General features: G+C 39.9%; 1 protein-coding gene across 1 annotated transcript in view; it reads left to right on the plus strand.

Moving 5' to 3' along the window:
• LOC134530110 (uncharacterized) overlaps positions 1-12,992 on the plus strand; it is a 113,633-nt gene that overhangs the window by 20,455 nt on the left and 80,186 nt on the right. Inside the window, exon 3 of the mRNA XM_063364717.1 lies at positions 7,552-7,794. Within this exon, the coding sequence (XP_063220787.1) occupies positions 7,552-7,794 (243 nt within the window). The remainder of the gene's footprint in view (positions 1-7,551; positions 7,795-12,992) is intronic.

Genomic DNA, 12,992 nt, shown 5'->3' on the forward strand with positions numbered 1-12,992 from the left:
CTTTTGGTCCCAAAAGTCTTTTGGCTCCAAATATATTAGGCTAGAATTCTTCGAGTCCAAGAGACTATGAGACCACATGGCTACGAGTCTAAAATGATCTAGCTGGTTACGAGTTATACATGGCTTGCGAGGCTACAGAGCTACGAAGTTTCTAGTACACAGGTTTACATGACTGCGAGGATACAGGACTACAAGTCTGCAAGAGTACTTGACTACGAAGGTACATGTCTACATGACTCCAGTTATCGCATCTGTCTTCGATGGAATTTTCTCTTTTGCTACATCTACACCATCAGCATTATGTTATAAGATTACAAAACTACTTGCTTACGTAGCTTCAAGTCTACGAGGCTCCAGTACATCATGACTACGAGACTACGAGCCATGAGGTTACGAGACTATGCGATTGCAAGTCTTCAAGGTTACGTCATCGCGAGGCTATAGGACTACGAAGCTTCCAGAACGCATGGTTACGAGAATGCATGACTAATAAAAGCCGCATGGCTACGAAACTTTATGTCTCTAACTGACTACAATAGCACTATTCAGTGGTGAAAGTTAATTTATTTCATGCAAAGGTACTTGCTGCAAGCAGTTCCGCTTTTCAACATCAGATGACGTCACGTTTTGCTTGCAGGTAAAATAATATTTATTAATTTTATGCGGGATGCGGGTTGTTCACTATCGATCGCATAAGAAGAATGGCATCGATAGTCTTCAAGGAGAAAAAAGTTCGTCCTTCCTGCTAGTGATTCTCAGATTTCTCACGGTCCGCCATCTTGGATTGCGACGTCACGGCTGCCATCTTGGATGGGTGTGACTTTGACCTTTGACCGAAACCGCAGGAATGATCGCAAGCACACGGATTAACCATCATAATATTGGCAAGAAAAATCAGGAGCACACGGAGACAAACGACACATAGTTTCTTTGATATCATAAAATTACAGAAAAAAATATTTAAAAATAGAAATAAATTAATAAAATAATGTAAAATAAAAACAAAAAATATATAAAATTATGTCTTGTACTAGAACTCTATCTTTGCTCAACAATGATAAGTTTACAAGCTAGCAGAATCTGTTTATGTATTTTTTGTTTTTATTTAACATTTTTTTATTAATTTTTTTTTTAAATATTTTTTTCAGTAAATTTATGATATCAAAGAAACCATGTGTCGTTTTTCTCCGTGTGCTCCTGATTATTCTTGCCAATATTATGATGGTTAATCCGTGTGCTTGCGATCATTCCTGCGGTTTCGGTCAAAGGTCAAAGTCACACCCATCCAAGATGGCAGCCGTGACGTCGCAATCCAAGATAGCGGACCGTGAGAAATCTGAGAATCACTAGCAGGAAGGAAGAACTTCCTTCTCCTTGAAGACTATCGATGCCATTCTTCTTATGCGATCGATAGTGAACATACCGCATCCCGCATAAAATAAATAAATATTATTTTACCTGCAAGCAAAACGTGACGTCATCTGATGTTGAAAAGCGGAACTGCTTGCAGCAAGTACCTTTGCATGAAATAAATTAACTCTCACCACTGAATAGTGCTATTGTAGTCAGTTAGAGACATAAAGTTTCGTAGCCATGCGGCTTATTAGTCATGCATTCTCGTAACCATGCGTTCTGGAAGCTTCGTAGTCCTATAGCCTCGCGATGACGTAACCTTGAAGACTTGCAATCGCATAGTCACGTAATCTCATGGCTCGTAGTCTCGTAGTCATGATGTACTGGAGCCTCGTAGACTTGAAGCTACGTAAGCAAGTAGTTTTGTAATCTTATAACATAATGCTGATGGTGTAGATGTAGCAAAAGAGAAAATTCCATCGAAGACAGATGCGATAACTGGAGTCATGTAGACGAGTACCTTCGTAGTCAAGTACTCTTGCAGACTTGTAGTCCTGTATCCTCGCAGTCATGTAAACCTGTGTACTAGAAACTTCGTAGCTCTGTAGCCTCGCAAGCCATGTATAACTCGTAACCAGCTAGATCATTTTAGACTCGTAGCCATGTGGTCTCATAGTCTCTTAGACTCGAAGAATTCTAGCCTAATATATTTGGAGCCATAAGACTTTTGGGACCAAAAGACTGTAGTTGTCAATGACTGATGGAGCCAATGAATATTGGAGTCAATGAATATTGGAGCCATTGAATATTGGAGCCAATGAATATTGGAGCCAATGAATATTGGAACCAATGAATATTGCAGTCAATGATTATTGGAGCCAATAAATATTGTAGCCAATGACTATTGGAGCCAATGACTATCGGAGCCAAAAGACTGTTGGAGCCAAAAGGATGATGGAACCTTTTGGAGCAATTCGAGCCAATTGATATTGGAGCTCATGGATATTTGGAGTCAATGAATATTGGAGCCAATGAATATTGGAGCCAATGAATATTGGAGTCAATGATAAATTAATGTGCTTCCTTTTCGTCGATGGTGCTGCCTTTTCGTTGTCAGTGCTTCCAAATGTGCTTCCTTTTCGTTGGCGGTGCTGCCTTATCATTGTCGGTGCTTCCAAATGTGCTTCCTTTTCGTTGGCGGTGCTGCCTTTTCTTTGTCGGTGCTTCCAAATGTGCTTCCTTTTCGTTGGCGGTGCGGCCTTTTCGTTGATGGTGCTTCCTTTTCGTTGTCGGTGCTTCCAAATGTGCTGCCTTTTCGTTGATGGTCCTTCTATTTTTAATGTTGTTTTGACTCTAGTATTATAGTAAATGGTTCTTGATTTGACTTGCGTATATTCCATCCGGTGCATGTATATAAGCGAGTCCTAGACAGCAGGTCGCTCAGTTTGTTACTGTCGTCGACGGTGTAAGGATCACCTAGATTATTTCATCTGGTGCATAAGTCGCGTAATTACCTGTTCTTGAGAACTCGATGACATCTTTACCGACTTTAACGCCGAACTCGATGGACGTTGTACCATCGTCTACGAGAACCTTGACGTCAGCGACGACAATGGTGGAGCAGATCCCGTTGGCAACGACGACGACGTCAACATTGGAGGAGATTTCAACAGATGTGATACCACCAGCAGAAGATAGCTTAATGACTACTGAGCTGGATGATCAGGAAACCACGATGATAGACGATACGACCTCGATGGAGACTTCAATGGATGCTGATTTGACAACTAGCGAACATCGGTGCTGTTACTGCGGCAAGATTTTCTCAAACAACAGCAATGCTCGGCGGCACGAGAGGAGCGAATGTGCCAAGAACCTATATCGTAAAATGTTTGTTTGTGAGAAATGTGTTAAGCAGTTTGCCAGAAAAGATAATATGAAAACGCACATGAAGGCATGCAAAGGTCCTGCTGTGCGGCAGAAAGTAAAGGTTTCGGCGCAACAACGATGCATCGATGTGCATAAGAGAATGCCTGGAAATGGTACTACTGTTGCAACGCCTGTATCTGGATCGGGTATGAAAGGATCGTCTTCATCACCACGGTATCCTTGCAGCTACTGTGATACGTCGTTCGCATTTTCCCATGATGCATGAAGACATGAGCGGAGCAAATGCACGAAGAATCCTTCTCGCATGAAGTTTCGATGTGATGAGTGCCTTAATTGGTTTACTCGAATTGACAGTTTGCGACATCATGCGAAAAAATGTTAAGGTGGAGTCTGTGCTCCTACTGCTGAACTACCTGCCGACATTTAGACTCCTCGCTTTAGATTGGAGACACGAAAGCGTACAACCATAAAACAGATGCCCGGCAACCGATTGTTATGACGTCTGCACATGGAACTAAACCTAAGACTGTGTTCGGAGCATTACAAGTGAACGATAATGGCTTTTACTTGGCGCAGTCTGCATTTCGTGGAACGTTGAAAGACTACTATTATCTAAATACGTTCGGTGAGTCGAAGGACATTTGTAATTTTCTTGACGGTATCAGACAGAAGATAATCAATCAGCTTACTGATGATGTAGCAACAAACGGACCTTTGAAATATAACTTGTGGTTGGACTGTATATATGGAAAGCCATATCCGTTCGATGACAAAGTGGAAAAGTGTGCATTCAAGACATCGGCTGCCGTAATTTACAGTTCTAACGATGTGAAGCAAACTGTTAAAAACGGTATCCAGAAACTCTGTCAAGAAGAGGTGGACTATGTCTGTAAAGGTTCTGGCTGGACTCTGTCTAGTATAAACCGATTGGAGCTAAGAATTAGTCATTTCACACCGCTGTGGAACTAAATGATTATAAGATTGCTGGCTTTCGTAAGTGATCCTGTAGTAGAATAGAATTTATGTAATAAATATTATGTTTGTAAAAGAACTTGCGGTGTTTAATTCCTCGAACCTGTTACTATTATGTTAAATTGATGTTATATTTATTTTTTTGCATCATCCTAGATCGTACCAAGCACCTTAGTCGATCTAATTAATCAGTATATTGATCGGAAATTTATTTAATGATTTCTGAACTTTTTCCCGGATCTCTAGCATTAAAATTACACATTTTCAATATTGTGGTCTTGATGTCTGATAGGATGGTGGTCGTAGAGGATTTAGAGACTCTTTACGAATGTTGAACATGGTATATTGAAATTATTATTTTTTAAATAAGATTAAACATTATTGCATCGATCGGGTATCGAACCGAGGACGGGAATCGATCGAATCAATATGTTAATTAATGAGTGATTTATTTAATGAATTTTGGAACTTTTCCCGAATTTCTAGCTAAATAATTACGGATTTTCAATATGGCGGCCAAATGACAAGATGGCGGGTGTCACAGTAATAAATGATTACTGCACTCTAGCGGATACGAATTAAACTAACATGTCATCGGCGCACTTTAGCCGACGATACAATGATGATGGCTTCCAGCATCGAAGACAAGATGGCGGCCATGACGTCATACTAGATGATGATAAAAAGTGGCGGGAGTCAGTCTGCCAGCACCCACCACGAGGGAAGGATCGGTCGCCATTTTTATTTTTTTGCACTCGTTGGGTTCGAACCGAGGACTCCGAGCTCCGTGTTGTAAATGTTTGTTTTTTAAATATGTTATCAAAAAATGTTATTTGATTTTTTATAATTTTAATTTTTTTTTCATTAAAATTGGATAATAAATTTAAAGATGGCGGCCGTAACGGAAATTGCAACGGTGACGTCATAATTAAAATGGCCGATAACACAATGCCGGAATGTTCGAGAAAACGAAATGACGTCATCCAAGATGGTGGATCCAAGATGGCCGTCGGGGTTAAGGTCAAAGGTCAAGGTCACATCCTGATAGAGGCTTAACTGAGGCTTGAGTTAAGGATGCTTAAGCCTCTATCAGGACATTTCTAGCCGTTGGGATTTTTAAGGACTAAATCGGGAAATTTTCCCTCGAAACGGGAATTTTTCCCTCGAAAACGGGAAATTTTTTCTTAAAACGGGAAATTTTGAGTCATTTTTGAGGAATTGTTGCCGCCGTGACGTCACAAATCCAAGATGGTGGACCGACAATCACAATCCACATCCTGCATCCTGTTTCCGGAAATACTATTATATACTACTGACGTTACACATAAAAAGGAATGTTTTTTGGTGTTTTGTATTCTTTCTACATACATAAAATCTTCGCTCCACACGAAATTAAAAAAAATACATATATCCACATCCCATTAAAATATGTCTATTAATGCGCGCAAATCTCAGGCAATACCAGGAATTTTGTTTATTATAACAATAATGAGTATTAGTCTGATACCCTTTCCAAGGGAAAAAATCTTTAGGACTCGCCGATTACACAGAGAAAAATGTTCTGTATTTTTACAAAAGATTTCTTTGGAAACCAACCACCACGAAATAATTTGTAATACTACAAGAAATGTATTGTAGCTTTGTACAACGCGTGATTACGAATATTTTTACATACTTATATTAAATACTATTTTTCGTGATACTGAGTATTTCTTACTATAAATGCGCATAATTTTTATGATGTTTCATTAAAGCATATTTTTATTAACCCATGGGAAAGATAATCTAATATTCAATAATTTGACTTTATTTAATTTAATTATTATGCTTATTCATGTCCGCAGTTAGTAGGTTCTGGAAAGCTATTCACGGAACGGTTTACAAACAAATTTAATTATTGGAGGTTCTGGGACAAACATAACATAAATGTCCGGCAAGAAACCATACCCCTTATTGCTGCGAACACTATTTTTGTAGTGATTCAGATGATTTTATGTAGATGTAAAATTTTAACAAATATCTGTAAATTTACATGAATATTTCTGTTCCATTAAAAAAAATTACATTGTACGCACATGTCATCTGCTGCCCAAGAAGTTTTGCTCGAGTGGAGGTGATCGACACCAGCTATATGCATGGAATAAGCATAATATTGAACAAGTGTTACTTAAACATAGTTAGATTACCTCCACAGTGAGGGGCATTTTATTTTCAGTAAGATAACTACCCCCAAACCTCGGGATCTATTACCATGCCCTGAAAAAAGCAAATAAAACTTCGACCGAAATGTTAGAGAATATATTATAACAGGTTGGCTCAGTGGTCACATCTTCTGTCCAGTGAGCCAATATCCCGGCTTGTCAAACTACCATTCTTTCGGTGTGAAAAAAGATAATGAATGAACAGGCTGAACGTCTTGGCGATAGCGAGGTAGGGTAGCCAGGGGTGATGAGGGTTGAGGCGTTGGGAATGCAGAATCGTCAGAATGAATGGGCGAAGAGAAACATGAGTACAGCGAGAAACCACACTCGCTCACCGCAACGTTCACCACGTTTTAAATTTGCGAAAAACCCACTTAAGACAAAGGTGTGAATTTAATCCGGGTCGCCTTGGTGGGAGGCGAGTGATGTGATTTGGAAACCTACTTTTCACTGATCCCGAGTTAACCGTTCGAATAATCCTCATTCATGCTTATTTGGATTGTATGTGTGTATATATATTAATATAGTTACGTATGGGAATACAGGTCCAGAAAGGTTAGCCTAAAATAACTAATTGCAATATTTATTAATAATAGCAGACTATTAAAACTGCGCCATCCTTAAAACTGTTCGTCCCGAACACGTAACACGTCTTCCAGCGTATTCCCTCAATTGGTATAAATGCACCCCTTTCATTCGGGTATTTTTGTTCTATGAATGTGGTGAATCACATCGTTTATTCGTTTCAATACTTCAGTTGAGCCTTCCTATGCCGCTTGAAGCTTATGGCACCGGCCTTTCTTTCTTTGTTGGTTTCTATAGCCACATCAAATCCCCTTTTTCAAATACCATAACCACAACTATTTCACGGATGAATTTTACTCCAGGCTAGTCCTAAATCACCTGTATATAATAAAACTTTTTTTTTTAGATAGATATAATAAGAACACATTTTTTTGACGGGTAATACGTGATTGGGTAACCATTTCTTCTCCTTGTTCATAAATGGGGTCTCAAAGGCGTGTCAAGACCAATGAGGTCTAGTCATTAGTCTACGGCCCTCAAGTCTGCTCATGGGTCATTGACTTTTCTTGCAGATGGCCGCTCCTAAATGTAGTAAACTGTTCTTGCGCAGCGAACCACGGCGGCGGGTTCCGGCTGGTGCAGTCTGACGGCGAGGCGTGGGCGGAGCTGAGCTGGGAGCGCGCCGACGCCGACTCGGCGCGCTGGTTCTGCCGCATGCGCGAGCCCGACCAGAGCCGCGGCGAGACCGCGCGCTCCGTGCAGGACCTGCCCGCCGAGCCCTGGACGATCCGCTCCGGCGACCACTCCTGGGGGCTGGTGCGGCGGCGCGGCGCCCCCTGGTCCTTCTGCGCAGGTACTCCCTCCGAGCCCAGGACTGCCACGTCATCACGGCCATCTGACCTTACCTTCAATATCTGCCAAACATTCACCAACATTGACTCACATTTTGTCAAAACTACTAAAAATTTCCATTTTATAGAAAGTTTAGCATAAAATATAAAAAAAAAAAGAAAAAAAAAATCTCTTTTCAAAGAAATTTTTTGTATTGAGGCCAAATTTTTCATTTAATCCCTCAAATATGTAAGAGGCTTAAAAAAGCTAAAATAGGCTTAAATTACTTAAAATTGGCAAAAACTAATCCTCTGAGGTCATGAACTATACCATTTGGATAATGTCATGGCCGCGATTTTGAATTATGATGTCACGACCGCTATTTGGTTTTCTAGAACTTTCCGCCATCTTGAATTATGAAGTAACAAGCACCGTATTGAAAATCAGTAATTATTATAAAAAAAACGGGAAGAAAGTTTGAATCTTAAAAAAAAATATTTATCTGTAATTTTAACAACATTTTAATAAAACATGCACTTATGGCTGGTATCTTGGAGTCCTTGGTTTGAATTTGGTTAGGTAATTCGATTAAAAATTGTGTTAAGTCCTTCCTCCATGGAGTCTACACACAAGCTCAACCTCACCAGTAATTTCAAGGAACATATATAACACCAACATTTTTGATGTTACAGCGGCCATCTTAGATCTGCCATTTTGTTTTCGTCAGCTAGAGTGCTCTGCTACCATATTGGTTTATTTTTACCCGCTAAAGTACAGTAATATCATCCACCAGACTCTCGTAGCATTCGCCATCTTGTTGGCCACCTTTCGCGCCATATTGTCTTTCTGTAATTATTAACCTAAAAATCGTTAAAAATATCACATGTTAATATAAAGACTGATTTGTTCCATTATTGACCATGCTTAGATCCTTAGCTGCTGCAAAAAAGAAAAATATTGAGGTCTAAAATATTTATTTCATTAGTAGATATAATTAAAAGTCCTAAAAGCATCTTAAATTCCTCATCCACCAGTTGTCATTAAGATGATAATGTCATATTTGTCACCATATTAAAATATTTTATATAATTAATCTAAAATATAAAACAATTCTAAAAGTAATATAATATATATTGCTATACTTTATTAGAATGTTATATTTTCTTCAGGTTGAAATTGTTTCTGTACAATATGCTTTAACATTTTGGGTTGTGTATAGGTTGTATAATAATTCTTATGTGAATTTTTTTTAGAGTTTTATTATTCGTGCAATGAAATACTGCTTGAATTTGTTACGAAACAGAAAAAAAGAAACAGATTTTTTTTTTAAATTGGCTTCAACTAGACCTATATATTTAAACTAGGGCCAAATATGGGCCATTAATTCATACTAAAACTTTCATTACTGTGCAAAAACAACAACTGTATTGTACCATTTCTCATAAAGTGGAATACAAAATAAAAATGTTATACTGTTTATACTTAGAGACCTAGGAAATTCGCGAGTACAAATGAACCACAAACTATACTTAAGGAATTGCACTTTTCTTCGATTCTTAATCATTGTTCATCGGCTGCTGCTCTCGGAAGATTATATTTAAAATATTGAATGACATGAATGCGATTCGAAAGTTTTCTGTTGTTGTTGGTTTAGTGATGGCAAATACTGTTTGCGAAAATTCTAATGGCTCATCAGACTGCGATATGGTTCACCACCCTAGCCGATTCTTCCCTTTATATTGGCGGTCATCTGAAAGAGATATCATTGTCTTTCAGGGCGTGTTTTTCTTCCACAAAACTGTGCTGTGATTCGAGATTCAATAGTGGGATTGTGCCTGAAATAAAATCAACCACTCAAAAAACACGGAAGATGCTACAATGTTTTAAAACCCAACTAGTCTTGAATTTTTTTAAAATCCATGTCCTTGTGGTTTAAATTATTTTATGGGAGTGTAAACCACTTTGGTGCAATCGAAGGACGTTGCATAAACATGCGGGTAGTAAATGTTTAACGTGTTGTCATTGAGCGAGGTGGCGCAGTGTTAAGGAACTGAACACACCTTCCATAGGAGCTAGCTTCAAATATTGCTCCGGTCATTCTTATTGTGGTTTCCTGTGGTCTCCGGAGTTTACCACAGGCTGGGATTGTACTGTTACGAGTGGAAAAAAACCGGTACAGAAAGGATAGCCCAATTAATTATGTATAGTTTTATTTATTTAATAATGTACTGCAAATTTGAAATAATTGGCACAAATTTATTTTTCACCTAAAAATTCCTAATACAAACTTTGTTAGCCCATTGTCCATCCAAATAAAATCTTTTCTATTAGAGTCCTGCTACGTTTTCCCAGATCCGCAACCGAGAGCCTGGTGCGATTTCGCCAACCAAGTATTAGACATCATTTTTCTTCCTGCCTCAGGTCACGAACGTGACAAGTAACAATGTCCGGCTTCGTGACCGAGAGTACTTTTCTCAGTGTCCTCCCAGGAAAGCCCCGTTCCCAGAGCTCAGCTTAGACTAGCAGCTCCAGACACGCCCAATTCTAATGTTTCAGGGCTGTCGGGCACATATCGGCGCCAGCCCAAACACATTTCTCATGAGCTAGCAGATCCCCCATTCATCTTTTCCAGGAACTTCCCCCAGAGCACTGACGGGCCGAAATCAAGGACATCTCGCTGGCCAGCGAAAGGTCTACCTTCGTCATCTCGTGGCGAAGATGACAACTACTTTACTTTAGTTCGGCGAGTAGCGAGGCCTCTAACGGCCGCTACCAAAGCTCTCTCTATTTCTCTTTTAGCCCGACAGAGTGAAAACCAGTTGGTCCCATAAGGACAAGGCTTACGTTAGTTCTCATGCGGGAATTTTTTTTAACTAAACCCGTGTCTGTTTCGCCTAGGCCCTGACGGAGCACGCTGCTTTCGGGGCGCCACAAGTGACCTCTGATGCCCCTTAAGTTAGACTACCAGTCACCATTTTTTTTCTTTTGGTCGGCGGAGCGCATTTCTCAGCCAATCAAAGGCCAGTTTTCTCACTTCCTAGGCCTCCGAGCGCCTGGCGCGAGTTTTAACTACATGCAGCCCAAATGGACGATTGATTCGTCCTTCTGTCGTCACCGTTGTCGTTTCTTACTGGTGCTTCTCACCCACGATCTCTTTCGCACAGCAGTCTCACAGCGACTAGCTTAAGGGATGTGATCCCAGGGAATTCGGGGGGTGATCCCTATTTTATTTATTTTCTATATTAATATTCGCGTCAGTTCTGAATACTAGGTAATCTTGTAGCATGACTCGCGCGTGGCTCCCGCGAGCGCTAGTGCATCGCCAGAGGGAGTGATTTCCATCATTCTACCCCCAGAATGGTAAGTGGGAAATTCTTCTCCTTTTAGCCTGTAGTTGACTTTCTACTTAACCTTTGCCCTGATTTCACGATCCCTGTTTCTTGTCACCTTTATTTCTATTCTTTACCACTGTACCTACTTTTTCGTTTGGTTCCAGTGGGGTCCACGAGATTGCCCGAGAGTTATGGTTTTTTTTCTCTGGCTCAAGTCCATCGCTAAATTCAACTAAATTTATATCAGCTTCCCTCTTGAATGAACATGAACTCGGCACGTCTCTCCAGCTGCCCAACCTTTGAGCTGTCACCTCTTCTCTTCGCTGCTAGTCACCGCCAGTGAACAGACAACGATATCAGATATTGTTAAATCAGAAATAATTACCTAAATCATACTAAGTCCCGCACTGGTTGGACTAACGAATGTTTTAAGGCGGGATTTTAACTATAAACTTTCCTAGTTAAATTATTTATGTTAGTTTTTTTTTTTTGTGAAAGCTTGATTATGACATGTTTAGTTGGTCAAAGAAAATGTTAAATTGGTATTCAGGTACAATTTATAATCTATTTGTAATCGATAAGTTTTGACGGCCGGGGCCCCAGTAACTTTGCTCCGTTTAATTTTGTAATTCTTGAAACTATCAAAAGAAAATAATGAAAACTATGGTTAATAATAAAAAGTGAAAGCTTTAAGCAAACATCTTCGTTTTTAATTTCTTCAAATACGATCCACTTTTTACTCCCTCTTGTAAGAAGTAAATTTCCTTGTTTGATGTTTCTCTCTTGTGTACCTCTGAGTATACTGTAGTGTCATTCGCCCACTCAAAGCAGTTTAGCGGGCTTTTATAACCAAATCAAAACAAAGCTGTCTTTAACTACACAAAGGCAGTAATAATACTATATACAATATTATTAAATCAAAAGACTTTTAATGTCTGTCTACAAATTTATCACTTTTAATTTAGTCCACAGTATTCTCTCCTCACTGGGGCTCGGCTCAACAGTGGCTCTCTCTACTGCTTGTATCTCACCGCTCACCCCTGCCCTAACTCACTGCCTCGCACTACTCGCTCGTCCACGCACACAACACAGTCTCAGATGCACCGGTTTCCGCAGACAAAGTCCGTAGCTCATCGTCCATTTTCGATCACCCTCTTCACTACGCTGACTCGGAGGCTCACGTCACAGTTTTTATACCCCTCAGCCGTCTTCTGGACTCGACTCGCACCCTTTCGAAGTGTCGCGTAATAAGGGTTGACTTGACACCCGAAGCTCCAAGAACAATGGCGTCCTTGTAACGCCACTTCACGCAGTTGGGGCTCTGGGAAAATGCCGAACCTCCAAGGTCGCTGAGAATGCGGCAAGCGCACGGGGTTATGGGGGAGGGAGGGAGGCGGACGATGCCAGTCAAGCGTTTAATGGTATACATTCTAGTCTGTCTTCCAGTTGTAAATGGGAATTATTTAGGTCCCTAGCTGTTAGGTAACACTAATTAAATATTTAGAAATAAAACTTTTATCCAAACGCAGGAATGCAAGAGGACTGTTTAGATAATGTTATTTTTTTCAAGAAAAGTTACAATAATAGCAACAAGAAGCAATGTGTATGCAGCTGAGCATTAGTTTAACTTTTGGGTGCTATATGGGAGGGGTTGGGGGGGGGGGGGGTTGGTGAATGTGATCTAATCTTTCAGTACACTCTAGAGATGTGTAACAACAAACCTCGTAAACGAACAATATTCATGTGTTCTCATGTTTCAAGTACACTTATAATACGAAACTCGTACCGGAAATTAAACGTAGAATTATTAAAATTAATACCGAGCGTGACAAATATACGAAAATTGGGTTTTCAACAACATTTCTTGACGCGAATCACACCAGTTTCC

The sequence above is a fragment of the Bacillus rossius genome, chromosome 1 (assembly GCF_032445375.1).
Source record: "Bacillus rossius redtenbacheri isolate Brsri chromosome 1, Brsri_v3, whole genome shotgun sequence".
NCBI classification, from domain to species: Eukaryota; Metazoa; Arthropoda; class Insecta; order Phasmatodea; family Bacillidae; genus Bacillus; species Bacillus rossius.